The sequence below is a fragment of the Dendronephthya gigantea genome, unplaced genomic scaffold (genome assembly GCF_004324835.1).
Source record: "Dendronephthya gigantea isolate DGI-Jeju-01 unplaced genomic scaffold, DenGig_1.0 000045F, whole genome shotgun sequence".
In the NCBI taxonomy this organism is placed as follows: Eukaryota; Metazoa; Cnidaria; class Anthozoa; order Malacalcyonacea; family Nephtheidae; genus Dendronephthya; species Dendronephthya gigantea.
Window position 1 is genome coordinate 180,990 of NW_021163055.1, and position 15,682 is coordinate 196,671.

A 15,682-nucleotide genomic window follows, 5' to 3' on the forward strand; every position below is an offset into this window, starting at 1 on the left:
AGTGTAACTGTATTGTAAGTTGAAAATGTACATATTTATAAATTTGTGCATCTATATAAATTAATATTCCTATTTATTGTAAATAGAGCATTTGTTGTTCAAATATGTATAACATATAAAGAAATACTGCTTTACTGTTGATGTTAGGTAACTCCACTGTGTATCCACATTAGGAACCACTTGCATATAGGTTGTTCAGACATGAATGTTTTAGTCTTATTTGAAGTTTCCATTACAGCATTTTACATCTTGCAGGCTCAGATCGAAGGTAAACTATATTCTTTTATATAAATTGTTACATTAGATAATTATTTGAACTTTGGAAGCCAATAATGCCAAAGGTATGTAAATGTATCTAGCCTTTGTTAGGTAGAATCATTTGGCATATTAGGCAGAGTAATTATTAATACCACACTTGCAGGCTAAAGATTTTATTTGAACATCATCAATCTATCTTGAATTCATAATCAACCCCATTTATATCTTTGATTAAGATAACTAAATAATTTTGATTCGGATAGGAAAAAGATCTTTGTTCATCAACTGTGTAATAGACCTTTCTCATAATGATAATGGCATGAAATGCAGAATTGCCAGATCTTACAGAAATTTTTATTGGCTCTGCCAAACTAAGGATTAAGAGCCAATCAAACTTCATGTACCACCAGGCTTTGTGATTCGATGTCATTACGACAAAAGTCTATTGTATCCTCATAGAGGAATACTGTATTGACTAGGATGTGTGTGCCTAAATTTCAGGTCAAAATTCACTACACACTTGAAGGACAAAGTAGTGTGATAAAGACAATAGATGCCAATGTTGCTACCCTGAACTTTATAGTTAGAGGGCTGCCAGGTTCCCCAGAAGGTTATAAAGTCTCTAGTATAGAAACTGTCGATGGTGTCGTCCTGAGTGATTGGTCGCAACCCCCACCAGATACTGTTTATGTTGTTGGAATAATGGAGAAATGAACATTCATTAAGATGAATTGTGATTTTGAGAAAAATGATGTATATTTTTTAAGGAACTGTACATAATTAAATGCTTGTGCAAAATGAACCAGAAATACATTTGTAATATTCGATAATTTGGAGTCAAATGTTTAAGTAAGACCAAAGACCATTTGTGTCCAAATAAAATGAAGGTGTAATAGTTATAGATTTTTTATTACTCCAGCCTTTGCATCCAAAATATCAACCTGTGTCAATTACTTAATTACTGAAATTTTACAAAACAAATGGGCTAGTTTTAGGCTGTGAAATTTTTATAATTATTGGCCATGGTCTAAACTCTGAAATACAAAATTTTGAAAGCATTCTGTAATCTGTAGTTCTCCCCCCCTCTGTGATTTCAATCCAAACTTCAATATGGCGCCTATTGCTCTGAAAGACAAGAGAATCGAGGAGCTCACAAAACAGCTTGTGAAGCGATTCATCAGAGGAGAGGTACGTTGGTGGATTCCTCAATGTTTGCTCTCTAATTCCCGTGCAAAATTTATTGCCGATCTCTCTTTGCAGTTAGCAAAAAAGAATGTTCCTGTTGCTACTCAATTTGCGATGTCAAATTTTAGGTAAGGTATTTTATAAAGAACACGAACATTGCTTGTAATCAAGCGCCTTCAGGTTTAGGCTATTATTGGAGATGGCTTTCATATGAAGTGGTTTTATTTCTACGATTAGTTGTCGATCGATACTAGATGTTTATATGACTTTATATCGTACTGTACGGTGTACCCATGCATATAAAAGTGTGGTATAAATGTTTGAATGTTTATATATGTACACCTCGTTTGTTGTCGTAACTGAAAATTTCTTAAATTCAGCAAATCTACAATAAAGACTGTATTGGTTTCCGTCTTGTATTTTTTACACCTTTGCAATTTCGAACTGCTATTTGTTTTTCAGGTACCACAAATTTTTGGATGCAGACAGCAACAAGATTTCAAGGACAATTCAGGGGTAATATGGATTATGTAGACAGCTCTGTTAAGCCAGATTTATATTTGAGAGATCATTAGTTCAAAAATTTTGAAGGCTATCCCCATCATTTTTGTTTTTGCATTTCCTCAAGACTTTGCGAGAAGTTTGCAATCCATGGACAAGATCATAAATCACAGGCTCTTTCAACTTTGGTAGAAAAGTTTATGAGCTGCCTTTTGTTTGACCAACAGTATGGCGAAAAGGTCTGAATATTGAAGAATACCTCTTTTATGGTGGCTTTGCTGTGCCTTGTAATTGTGTCATGTTATCTGTAAACAATGTATTAAATTTTAATTCCAGAGTGACGTTCATTATGCATTACTAAAATTCCTCACAGTGCTGTCAGATTCTCCGGTTAATTCTGTTTACCATCCACCACAATCGGAAGAAAGTCAAGATGGTGAGTTAATTAATAAATAACTATGAATAAGTATAATTTGTAATGTCATATACCATGGTAGTGAATTTTTCCCTGTGTTCTTGTACTTCAAAGATTAAGAAAAAACATTCAAAATGTTTGGATAAAGATAAGTGTGATGCTGTTTCAGACCAGTCACCAGTGTGACCAGATCTGGTTGGATGCTCAGAGATAGCCTCATTGCATTTATACCAGACTGGGGCAGCCTACTTCTAGCACGATTTGAGCAGCTTTGGTTGAATATTTGCATATATTGTCTAGCTGTTTCAGACATTACAATCATATCATATCATGTTTATTACAGTTTTATTATATCTCATTCTTAGCAAAAGACAATTTTAATTGGACAAACTATCTTCTTGAGGGTGAAGAAAAATACATTGTTCATTATTATGATACAAATGAAGAGGTATATGATATGATGCAAGTATTATTAAGTATTTGTATTTCCAATGATTGTTGCCGTTGGAAGTCGTCTACCAAGCTAAATCATCTTTATTCATTTCAGGAATTTTGGAGTGACTTAGATTCAGAGGTAGGTACAGTATAAAAGAATCATATATGTGTATAGATTTAGGGTGATCTCTAGTTGTAATGCAAGTGCTTTCTATACATTTTAAACTGTAGTATTTTACAAAATACAACATATTAACGTACAACTGTCTGCGTATGACCTATGGGTTTGAGTCTGTGTCCAAAACATGCAGAACTGGTGAACAAACCCAACCAGACATCACCTTTAAAGATTGTTCATTAGTCAGGGTATTTTGCTTACTTTTTATTATTTAATTTTAACATAAACGTCAAAATCATTGTGATACAATAATTGTTTTTCTAAAGGATGATGACAGCGTTATTGAAGATGATGAAATATCAGCAGAGAATCAGAATGATAAAGGAGATGAATGCAATCAACAAGAGAGAAACCAAGGGACTGTCAGATACATAGCAAATACTGGTGTTATAACATTGGAGGTGCGTATAACAAATAGATTCATCCATACCCAACACCATACCATACCCTAGCTCTCGCAGTTGGTGGGGGGGGGGAAGTTGTGGTAGAAAATTAATGTCCATTATTGTAGGCGAGGGACATTCTTTGTGAAAACATCATGGAACCATATTGGATGACTAAAGAAAGTTCATCAGCTGCTGAAGAATCTTCAAAGATATCACTTGCCTCGCAGTGGTAAGTAGTTAACATGACCTGGGGGCCAAAACATTGCACCAATGAGTTGAAACACTTTTTGAAATGCAACCAACTGCTCCTGGATACATTTCAGTGGGTGAGATTCAACAATTGTGACCATTGCTTTTGCATTGTAGGTCAGAATATTGTTTGGAAACAAACCCTCTTGGTGTTAGACCAACACAACGTCTTCATGAAATCCAAGTTATCAGAGAAACGATCTGGTGAATAATTTAACATCCATTTTACCATAATTTTTATTTAGTTTTGTTTGGATGTCCTAAACCAGAAGATTTATTCTATATAGGATGTTATCTGGTGTTAAAAAACTACACGTTTATGATTTTACTAATGAAAAATTCACAGTTCGTGAGGGAATTGAAATGACACACATAACCGAGGTAAGATAAACTATGTTTTCTTTTTTCAAACTTGTGCGGGCAAATATATTTCATATTTCGGTAAAATGAATGCTGAAATTCGATGGGGCATTCATGTGGATCAAACATAGTCAAAGGTGCTTTAGGTGGCTTGTTTTTTCCGTATGAGATTGCCGCTAAAAGCGTGTTTAAATGTTATTTTTTTTAGCTTTCACTACAGAAGTTTTTGATCGCGTTTGCCGACACGGCTACTTCAATAGTCGAGTTACGTAGTTTCATAAAGAAAGTTTGTCAAGCCTCAACCAACAAAAAAATCCCACAAACGTATCAAGCGTTTAGCTTTTCGGTTTTAAAATACTTTCAGGTATGCTCGTCTTGATCTTTACAGCACAAATATACCAGAGCTGTTTCTTGCTATCTGGAAATGAAGGTTTTCAGATGTCGTAGTCGATTCATTGCACCGCTTTTAACCTATTCAAACTATTCAAATAGAAATTTAATGAAGATTTGTCAAAAATCGAGGAATCCATCATAAAGAAAGGTATGTCTTATGTGCTAAAATCGTCCCTTTTTCTTTAATTCGGTGCGTGTTATTACAATCGTAAATTACAATGGTCGAATGTTCAAAGTGTTGACTAGGGAGACACTGTATCAATGACACTGTTGTCTATATGTACATACCTCTGTTCAATGTTCGACTTATGGCTTATGCTGTTTTGATTATTATCCTTGCAGAGGAAACAGTTACGTTATCAGTCCTGCAATGTCACATTTCACAATATCAGAAAGAGGTATTACTGTAGTAATAAATGGATAAACTGTTGAAAGTTATCAAGAATTTACGGGGTGAAATTAACTTCATTGATTGTGTCTCTTGCAAATAGATTACTGCGATATTTGATGTGTATCATCAGGGGATCAAAATCGTTGCAGAAAGACCGAACTACGAGGTAAAGCAATTCATGATTTATTTTTGATATTTTTCTCAACCATCAGCAGGAAAGATATAGCTACCATCCTTTCCTCTGACGGACGAAAAACACGTTCTATTCATCTTTATAGAAAGTCGCATTTTTCCTAAACGCATTTTACCATGAGATACTGCTTGCTGATGGCCTTGGAGATTATGGTCGTTGGAAGGTTTGTGATTCAACTGAATTATCCTAATTCACGATAGGAAAGTTCTTTGGACAAGCATTTTATCCTTGCATTCAAACAATATTTACAGGACTTCTTTGTTTTTGCGTTCTGTATATAGGTGAAAATCTTACTACCTCTGTTCTTGAATACTCTGGAACCCTACGTGGAATTTCTTGATGGTTGTCTCACTGAAGGAAAGTTAATCGATGCCGCTGATGAGTTCTGTATTCAAAGGTGTGGTTTACTCTGTACTCAAAAGCTGATCTGATAATACACTGAATATAGCAACTATATCTTCCATGTAAAGGCTCCAACCCTAAGCATTGAAATATTTAGTTACGGTATAAATTATTTTAAACTGGGAATTGATTATTTCCGACGTTTTGTTTGACCGGTGTAGTTGCTATTATCCAGGCTATTGACAGATCAGTTGGAATTAAATGATTAAGGTCTTTTCAGTTGGAATTAAATGATTAAGATCTTTGTAGTCATCTAGGCTTAGTTAAGGCCACCTGTTTTGCTTGGCACAGACTTCCTGAGCGAAAGCCAAGCTGATCAATCTAGTCCAAAGATGGATCTAGCATATGTAAACAAAATAAGTTAAATCTTCGGAAGTTCTTAACGCCACTTAAAGTGCACTTTTAAAACGGAAAACAAACATTGCTTTATCTTTCTAAATACCGATTACACTATTCTTTCCCCGCACTAGGCTTTCTACAGTCGTCAACCAGGGGCCTGAATTATGGGCATCAGTTTTAAAAGTCAAAGGTACACATCAAATTTTCATGTATATCCCTTTGTATGTTTGATGTTTTTTATCCAAATTACAATGTACTTTTCTCATTAGGTGAAATTGAAGCTTACAGCGTTTCTTGCCCGACATTTCTCCAGCCTGTCCTTCCAGAAGTAAGATCTTGCAATATGGTTTTGATGATATAGTTTACGTGTTAGATCATAGGTGTTATTTTGTTCGGATGCCCATGTGAAGAAAAAAATCTCAAAAGTAGAAATGTTCATACCGGATGTTTTTGTTGTTTTTCTATATATAGATTATTCTCGCTGGAAAGTCTATTATCCTTCTTGAAAGTTTGGGCGAGGTAAGAATGGAGAAATAGATTAGATTTCATGCATTTCTTCTACGTTTTTCACACCCATACTTTACCTTTAAAAGCCTGGGTACTTAGTTTCGAAAAGGTATAGAGATATGGGTCGAGATGTATATTGGCTGGGGTTAATCATGTAATATTTTTATCCCAGCTTTCGAAGAATGCTGATCGACTTTTACAAGGTACTGAACGATTTTTGTGAAAGCTGAGCTATTAGACCCCGTACCTTTCAAATTAGGAATTGTTTAGCTACATAATCTCGCTTAGTCGAGCGTAAACGTATCGTGAAGTGACTTTGAGGTATTGAAATGAGTATATAACACGATTCTGGAAGTGTTGTAGTCATTCCAACAATAACATGTGTTTGTTTGGCTTCGTATAGACCTATTTCAATACCTCAAAATCATCACAACTGCTGGTGTAAACAAACTCTTACTCGCGCGTCCATCAAACATTTACAGTGCCTTATGAAAATAATAATTCTGTTATTTTTTTCTTTATTTACGCAGAGGAATCTTTGAACACAATGTTCGCACGTTCTGTGTCGACCCTCACGGACATTCAAAGTAAACACGTATTTTTTGTCGCGATATAATCTTCTTTTCAGGGTGGCGTATTTTTTTTTTCTTTGTCCCACGTAATTCGCTCGGAACTGCATGTTCGCGCTACCACGCACATGTGTATTACATGAAGAAAAGCCAATTTATATAAGAGGATTATATCCATTTTTTTCGATACGTGATCTGATGTTTACTTGCTGTGAAACTCCCCATTTTTGCAATGTTTATAATGTTTATTTTTGCCCAATAAAACACACATAAGTGGAATGCAACTTAAGATTGATAGATTAAGTGCACATATTAATCGTCTGTCAGACAACGGTGTGTATAAAATATCATGTGAAAATGTGCAATATTTGTTTTCTGTTCAGATATGGCAGAACTATTTCAACTGTGTTTTTATCCTCATATTCGAGCGAAATACGAAAAGGTATAGGCTATATCTTGTATAAAATGCAAGGAGCAATGTTTACAAGTTTTCGAAATGTTATACAATCTATTCCGAGCACATCGTGACAGATTTTCCCGCCTTTTCCGTCTGTATTTTTAGATGTATTTTATAATCAATGTCCTCTTCACTTTTGTAGAGTTGCAGTTCTTTAATTCATCTTTTGAAAACTGAATATATGTTATTAGATCACCTTGCAGCCCTAAGGGTTAGTTATTCTGTGAATTACGTTCGTAGCTAACAAACAAGATATATAAGCTTCTGGGATGTTTGTTTATTGCTGCAAATATTGTTTGTATAAAATCATACTCTTTGACTTGCGCTTAGAAATTTTTCTTCCTGGAAGCGGGAGACGCTATGCATCATTTTTACACAGACATCTTTAAGAAGGTTGGAGTTCTTTTTCCCGCACCGAATTTTAGAAATAAAGCATGTACGCTGTCAGCTAAACAATCTTTTGGCCTTGCTGATAAACCCTTTTTCGTCTTCTTTCAATAGTGCAATCGTCATGAACGATGGCAAGACATGTCATATTTAAACAGCTTGTTTTACGAATCTCTCAGTCCTGCATATTCTGAAATGAAAGAGAGGTATATACTTTTAGACTTAATTTAGCGAAACCATATCTCTTCTTGCGAACAGGTGTATTGTTGTACTAGGTTCGGCCTATATAACGATTCCAATTTCCACTTCATTGCCAGGTTTACAGTGGGCTATAACAAACCAGAAAAATTGACGATAGACTCGTTTGAAGGCTTGGAGCTAAATTATAAGGTAGTGCCATACGTTCTTGATAATCTCTCAATTGCAGTTGTGTTTAACAATGTTGATCTTATTCAAAATAGTGGATCTATTTGTTTTAGGCACCCTGGCCAATTAACCTTGTGATAGACGCTTCATCTCAGAAACGATATAACGATGTTTTCTTATTTTTGTTGCACTTGAAACGTGCAAAGTGGAGTCTGGATGATTTACGTTTTAAAGGTAAACTACAGCCACAAACCTCGACAGCTGGACCACAACGTTTAAAATATCTTTTTCAGGTTGTTCAGACACAAACCACGACAGCTTATTGTAGAATACTACCACGTTTCAAATATCTTTTTCAGGTAGTTCAGACACAAACCACGACAGCTTATTTATATTTTGGTATTATATACTAGATCTACAACGCCGGCAGATCGCCCCTAACTTTGAAGACATTGAGGATGAAGAGAAAACCCCAGTTCAACCGGGTCCCGTAATGGATTATCGTGTTCAGCATCGATTGCATCTTGTCCGTTTTGATCTAATGCAGTTTGTTAACGGCATGCATCAATATATTATGACCAGGGTAAGTCTTGGTCCAAGTGTGGAACCCTAAGAGGCTGAATGAGGTGTGTTTGCAGGATTTGGCTTCGTTTTGCTAAGGTGATGCAAGAGTTAGATCATTTTATTTTAGATTCTTCACAGCAAGCTGGAATTTAAAGAAGCTTTAAACAAGGTGTTGTAAATACAAAACTTAACATTTGACCGCAATGAAATTATAGTGATAGCTGCATGTTTGTAGGCGCGATTTTTATGCGAGGTTTATCAATTCTCGTTTGACTTAGAGTGTCACTTGTTCTGGGTCAAATTATATTAGTGAGGGGTGGGAAGCAAGGTAAAGATGGGAGGGGCACTCGGGATTTTTGGTGACACTTTTAGAACAGGGCAAAGGCATGTCTTTAGATATCTGAACTTGGACAGAAAAATGAACTTCTAGAAAGAGAACATTTTCTCATCACCTTAAAACGAACTAGTCTCTCACCCACTTCTCTATCGTTATCTTTCTAGGCAACAGATTTAGATGAAATCATCAAAGCTCATTCGCTTTTCGTGGAGAAGATTTTTGAAAGATGCCTGATGACGAAGAAGGTAACGTGTATATTAAACGTTGGAAGGATTCAGCACGTTGAATCCGGTAACCTCACTTGGTTGACGAGGAAAACTTCTAATCAAATTTATTCATGACTTCTTTCCTTGACTACCAAAAATTGTTTCGTTTCTTCTCAGCTCGAAGTTATGAAAGTTGGTATTCTCAAAGTCCTAAGACTCGCCGTGAAATTCAGCAAACTATGGCGTCTGGATGTCAGAGATAACAGGTTTGTCTTGTTTTTAGAATCGCTGAGAACTAGTTCGACATATTTGTAGCAAGAGGTGTTTGAAATAGCCAGAACCCTATCACAAAGCAAAACCCCAGTTATAACACTAGGACTTTGAGGAAAAACACCTGGGAACTTTCTCAATAAAGAAAACATTTGTTGTCTGTGAGCCATAAAGTTGTTTGCAAACTTCTGTGGCTGATTTACCCCTTTGTAAGAAAAATTGTTCCACATTTTTTAGGGAAGGTTTAGTGATATCCATGGGTGAAGATCTTCAAAAATGGAGAACATTCATAATGACATTCTTGACAAAACAGATAAAACGCGGTTCATACCCACAATGTAAGTTTTTCTGAAACCATTTCGTTCTTCATTTCTCCATGAAAAATGGTAAAAATGTATGTAACATTGTTTTTATATTTCAGTAGAAGCATTGGCTTTCAGTTTGGGATCAAAGAAGCAAATAAACGTTGGAGAAAGTTAGGGCGAATTGTGGACAGAAAATTGTAAATAAAATTTTTGAATGAATATATTTATTTATTAAAGTGTATTTATGGTTAATATAGCGGTGTCCACTGTCCATTTTTGATGTTGTATAGTGTGGATCAGAAGTTCTCCAGGACTTGTACAGAGTCTGGGCTTGAGGAAGTAGGGCATCTTGAGGGGGGTGTGTTCTTGTAGGGTGGGGGAGTTTGTTGTGGAGGGGGGGGGGTCTAGTGGCGTGTGATTGTTTTCAGTTCCCAATCTTCTCTCCTTGATTTATTCGTGCGCGGCAGATTCAATATGGCTGTCTTTACACGTGTCATTTTCGTTTTAAAACTTTTCTTTATTTATCTGCTAATATTTGCAATCGGCAGCCAAGAAGACAGAGATCTTGACAGGATTTCGCTGCACGATATTGAGCAAATCACACGAAGGAGCTGTGTTTTAGCAGGATTGCCGTTTGCAGAGAGTTTGAACGACCACTTTTTAAATGTCCTTAGAAAGTTGCAATTTTCGGCATTTAAATCTGAGCCGAATGTAAGAATTGCTTTACTTAAACAAGAGAAAGACTTGTTGAAAGCTATCAAATGGGATGGCGGCGATTTACCAAGCTTGTACAACGACTCGATCGTATTTTTTCCGAAGATCAAGCCAGACAGAGTCTGTCTCACACCAAAGCCAAAACTGGTACTAACAGCAGAGGTAATTTTTTATTGTACTGTACTGTTGACGGTGTACCAAATACACTCTCGTGGCCCTATTTCCCGAGAGGATTGATACATTTATACTTGTGTGGTTCAAAATTTTGAAAACTTTCAAACCGCTTTTGATGAATGATTTTTCATTCCAATAGTATTCTTAAAATTGGTTGGTGGGCTAATGGTATAATATACTGGCTAGGGTGTGTAAAAAGCAGAACACCACCATATAAAGTTGCACTCATAGTTCATTTTGTTCTAGGTTTGGAAGGATAATGTGGATGCCCAGTTATTGCTATTGTATCTGAACTCAAAGTGTGAAACCTTTCAAATGCTTGATGGAAGCCTCTCTGTGCAAGGAAAAAGACGTCAAGATATTTTGACAAACCTGTATCACCTGCCAAGAGTTCCGTACCCTGCTGTTGCCGCAGAATGTGAAAGGATTGCTATGCCAAGCAGGGAGGAATTCATCCACAAATATCTGTTCAGATCTAAACCTGTTATAATTGAAGGTAGGGCCATAAGTTCAACAAAGTCAGATTCATTCATCTCATGTACAGTAGTTGAATTGTAGGTCTTTAATGAAACTTTGTGGTGTGTGAGTGGTTAATACCATAAAAGAAACACTAAACAATACAGTTGATAAAAAATAAAACTAAATCATTTGCAAACTCAGGAACAATACAATTAAGCTTTTAAGCTCCAAATATGGCTTGTCAACAGCCATCAAACATTCATTTGCTTTTGGCAATGCAAGGTATCATTCACACAGTTTGCACCTAGCTATGTTGCCACCTGAGCTCCCCCTCTCTCGTATGTCAGATAAGCCTTTAGGCTAAATGACTGATGTAGTCATTTAAAATTTTTCCAAAGGTGCTCTCCAAAAGTGGACAGCTCTCAAAAAGTGGACAAACATTTTTCTTGAGTCAAAATTCGGCAAAAACATGGTCCACATCAAAATGACTTCGGACGGCATTTTCGAAGGCTGCGACAAGGCAAAGCACTTCTCCAATTTTAAAACATTTCATGCTCCTGACTTTGTTTCAAAACAACTGCCATTTCCTGAGCTGGTCGTTGTCCGACCTGCAACAATGAATTTAAATTTTTCGTCCTTCATGGATATGATTCGCCGGCCACCAAAAACAAACATGTCCGCATACCTGGAGTATTCCTCGATTCCTGATCATATGCCAGAGTTGGAACAGGATATTGCAGAGTTTGATTTTGTAAAAAACATTTTGACAAGAAGACATCTTAATATCTGGTTGAGCAATGGGAACACACTTGGGAAATTGCACTTTGATCCTTATGAAAATTTTCTGTGCCAGGTAAGGTGTATATTTAAGGATTGTAAGTTGGTGTGAAACTTGTTTGAAATAAGACACTGATTGACAACATATATCATGGATACAATACTTAATTATGGCTATTGAGAATTGCCAGTTGTACTTTTTTTAAGCCTATTGCTGAAGGATGATTGTTATATATTTTAAGAAGTACAAAAGCTATTGACTTCTCTGATTTGCCGAAGTTTTCTTTAAAATTCTTAGAATTTTAACACCAAATAGCGATTTTAACACCGAAAATATGTAATTTAAATTCAAGCAAATCATTTTTGCAGATTAGCGGCTCGAAACAGGTGACCCTATTCGAACCACACAAGAATGAGGAGCTCTACGAAGGACATATACAAGAGGCCATTTTGGCATACGATGAACGGTCTAAGAAATTTTCCAAGAAAAAATTACTAGATAGCACTTCCATGGTGATGTCTCCTATAGATATTCTTAGACCAGACTATAAACATTTCCCAAAATTCAGAGAAGTTCCTGGAATGAAATGTACCATTCGCGAAGGGGATGTTCTTTATATGCCATCATTCTGGTGGCACGAAGTGCAGTCGAAGCCCAGCGAGGAAAAACGAAACTTGGCCGTCAATTTTTGGTACGATTTTGTTGAAGATTCCGTTTTTTCGTTTACAAATTTAGTTTTATGATGAAATATCGACAATTTGCTCTTTCTTCAGGTATGAGCCGTTTCTTACGAAGGAATTCCCGTGTGCTGAATGCCCAATGAACATCAACCCACACTACTTTTATAATTTACTGTAATCTCATAGACTTTACATAGATCTAGGAATAGAGTATGAAATTATTTAAATAGAGCCAGTTTGCATGGGACCGAAAAAGGTTTCCTCCTGTAGTAACACTGGATCAATAAGAGATGATCCTTAATGGATCTTTAGGAAGAACAGTTTAGAACTGATAGAGCTATCCAGTATAAATAAAGTTAGTTTAGTTTAGGTTTCCTCCTATAGTAACACTGGATCAATAAGAGATGATCCTTACTTGACCTCTAGGAAGATGAATGTGGTTTTAGGATAAAGACAATGACTTCTTCAGGCATAAATATATATATATAGGTATATATATAATGCCAATTTTTTACTAAGAATTATGTAAACGCCAATTTTTTAAGAATTATGTAAATGAAAATATATATATATATATATATATATATATATATATATATATATATATATATATATATATATATTATATATATATATATTATATATTTGTTAAATCCAGACGTTTCGTTGGTTAGGGCACCTTCTTCAGTCGATACAAAGTGTTCAGGCTTGAGTTTTAAAACTGTTTTACTGCATGTGCATGTATTTCGTAAATGTTGTATAGTTATGTTGACCAAGGAAGCAGCTGTTATTATTTTAAAATTGTTTTTCGTGAATTAATTCTCCACAGAGCAGGTGAGAAATGTCATTGAAATGAGTTCATTACTAGCATTGTTCCGAGGGCGAGGGACAGTTTCTACAAGTGCACACTTGCAGTATATTTCAGTGGAAAAAGTGCCTGGTAGACAAAAACAAATATATAGTAGAGGAATGCAATATTCCAAGTTTTTTGAAGGCGTGATCATAGTTTAATTTTAGCTCGTTATTGGTTCCGGTATATAGCACCTGTCTTTAGAGTTATGGAAATGAACTGAAGAATTTTAAAGCTACAGCAAACAAGAGTTACACGTGTTCATCTGCAGAGAGTGATGTCAAAAGTGACGAAGTCAATGACTTAAAAACGTTTTATTTAAACTCAGTTTTTCATACGACTGGACTGCCATTTCAACATGGTTCGTGGATTCAGCGCTCGAGTCGTTTTTTTCTGCTTTTTCCTATCCTTTGCTTGTTTTTGCCATGACGGTGGCGGTTCGCGATTCACCAGGCGACAGCACAAAACAAAATCGATTCAAATGAAAAATAATTGGAAAATTGAGCAAGGCAGATGGACCCCAAACGATAGCGACGACGCTCTGTCGAAAATCTATCGTTTAAAGAATAGAGGAGCAGGTAACTATTACAATACTGTATAGAAATATTCGCATTTTGAATACATTTTGATTATAAGAAATGTTATTTATTAATCTTAAATGCATAATTTTCAAAGGAACTGGGAGAGAAGAATCCCGAATGAATAAAGGCAGACTAAAAAGCTTCGCAGAAGAAGATATTTTAGAACCCAAACCGTCTAATCGAAAGAATAAGAGGAAGAAGTTACTGACCCCGTTATTCCATCCATATGGAGAATGGCACAAGTTTGTTGCGAAAAACACACCTGCCTTGGAATATCGAAGTTTTCACAACGCTGGTCAGAAAGCAGATGGGGAAAATTTCGTTTCTTCCACAGCACAGCGCTTTCGGAGGAGGCGTGACACTTCTTCAGCTATATCGGGAAGTGAGTTGGGTCCAAACGAATGTACAAATTATACCTTCACCATAAAGTATGAAGACGAATACAGAGTATGGAACAATTTCTCAATAATTTACAGAGGGCAGATGTACTATTATTATCAGTACAGATTGACGAATCATGGGCTAGTAGTTTGTCATTCTTTCGACCAGAGCGTTCAGCAAAGTTGGGCACAGTCGACCCACTTCGAAAAGGAGGATATGGCTTACAAACGCTGCAATGTCTCCGTGGACGGCTTTTTCTGGGCGAATTTCACGTTATACAAGAATTTCAGTGTTTTCTTGCCAGCTACAAAGCAGTTATTCAACCATTATGATTATGGGGTTTTTGGCACATACCTCATAATTTGTTCAGCAAAGTTGAGTTTATCCTGCAATTATCATTTATTTAAGGTAAATTACGGCGAACAATACTTTGTTTGGAAGAACTTTTCGTTGTTTTACAACAACAAAATGTACGATTATAACGAATATCGATTCAGCAGTGACACCTTGGAACTGTGTACTTCCAGTGATTCAAGAGTTCAGGCAATTTGGAGAACCACCATTTCGTGGGAAAAAGTGATAACGGGTGCATTTTACTGCGGCGTAGATCAGGGAACAATAAAGACAATATTTCTAAAATATTATGCTGTGTCGAAGCAGTTTACGCTATATGCCGCAGGATCTGCACAGTTTTTTGAAAAGCATGAATATATGGTACAGTCTCCAGGTACACTTGCCATTTGTGACATAAACCTGAAACCAGAAACATCGAATTTTACTGCAGAAGACATGACGGTTTGCAATGATTCCGTCATAAGAATTGACTACGATGACGACTACATGGTTAGAAAGGACTTTTCACTCGTTTATAAGGACAAGGTCTATGGCTATACTGATTATCGAGTTCTGAATGATAGTATAAAGATTTGTAACTCCACCGATGAATTCGTAAGAAATGTTTGGAAACTGCGTAATTTTTATGTCAAACAGTTCAGACATCGAGAATATTGCAATAAACCCGTTTTCGAGCGAGCGTTCAAGCCGAAATATTACACGGTGCTCAAGGACTTCAGACTTCTCATCATTCCAACAAAGCAGATTTTATCCATGTACGATTATGGAGTGCTTAACGGCGAGATACGAATATGCGATGAAAAAGCACCACAACTATTTTTTGTAGGAGACTATGAGCTGTACATGATAGCGCCATTTTCTGCATTAGCTTTTTCTGTTATTTGCTTGCTTCTCTTGTTGCTAGTTCATGCCTTGCTTCCGGATCTACGCACTCTTCCCGGGTTGAATTTGATGAGTTTAAGCGTTGCCTATTTATTGTGGTTGTCTTATTATATTGCATTTTGGTCGCTATACGGTCGTGTTGGAACATTATTTAAACCACCTTGCACCAGTATAAA

General features: G+C 36.1%; 3 protein-coding genes across 3 annotated transcripts; all 3 read left to right on the forward strand.

Moving 5' to 3' along the window:
- The first annotated feature begins 294 nt into the window (after positions 1-294).
- On the forward strand, positions 295-5,375 carry LOC114527676 (gamma-tubulin complex component 5-like). The gene is made up of 15 exons (XM_028549382.1): positions 295-341; positions 1,332-1,446; positions 1,519-1,571; positions 1,906-1,959; positions 2,072-2,183; positions 2,281-2,380; positions 2,725-2,807; positions 2,907-2,933; positions 3,239-3,373; positions 3,484-3,587; positions 3,725-3,811; positions 3,895-3,988; positions 4,176-4,331; positions 5,030-5,107; positions 5,226-5,375. The coding sequence occupies exons 2-15, from the start codon at positions 1,369-1,371 to the stop codon at positions 5,373-5,375; spliced, it is 1,311 nt and encodes a 436-aa protein (XP_028405183.1). The 5' UTR covers positions 295-341; positions 1,332-1,368.
- LOC114527540 (gamma-tubulin complex component 5-like) lies at positions 4,288-9,842 on the forward strand. Its single transcript, XM_028549230.1, has 23 exons — positions 4,288-4,331; positions 4,460-4,508; positions 4,703-4,758; positions 4,852-4,917; positions 5,030-5,107; positions 5,226-5,341; positions 5,817-5,875; positions 5,955-6,013; positions 6,157-6,204; positions 6,365-6,395; positions 6,723-6,779; positions 7,145-7,203; positions 7,361-7,429; positions 7,549-7,611; positions 7,720-7,811; positions 7,923-7,995; positions 8,085-8,205; positions 8,385-8,554; positions 8,663-8,704; positions 9,037-9,117; positions 9,256-9,344; positions 9,586-9,686; positions 9,770-9,842. Exons 11-23 carry the CDS (start codon positions 6,740-6,742, stop codon positions 9,826-9,828), a joined length of 1,059 nt encoding a protein of 352 aa, XP_028405031.1. The 5' UTR covers positions 4,288-4,331; positions 4,460-4,508; positions 4,703-4,758; positions 4,852-4,917; positions 5,030-5,107; positions 5,226-5,341; positions 5,817-5,875; positions 5,955-6,013; positions 6,157-6,204; positions 6,365-6,395; positions 6,723-6,739; the 3' UTR covers positions 9,829-9,842.
- A 284-nt stretch (positions 9,843-10,126) lies between these two features.
- LOC114527467 (bifunctional peptidase and (3S)-lysyl hydroxylase JMJD7-like) lies at positions 10,127-12,752 on the forward strand. The gene is made up of 5 exons (XM_028549121.1): positions 10,127-10,529; positions 10,788-11,037; positions 11,399-11,853; positions 12,147-12,469; positions 12,552-12,752. The coding sequence occupies exons 1-5, from the start codon at positions 10,128-10,130 to the stop codon at positions 12,634-12,636; spliced, it is 1,515 nt and encodes a 504-aa protein (XP_028404922.1). The 5' UTR covers position 10,127; the 3' UTR covers positions 12,637-12,752.
- Positions 12,753-15,682: the final 2,930 nt, after the last annotated feature.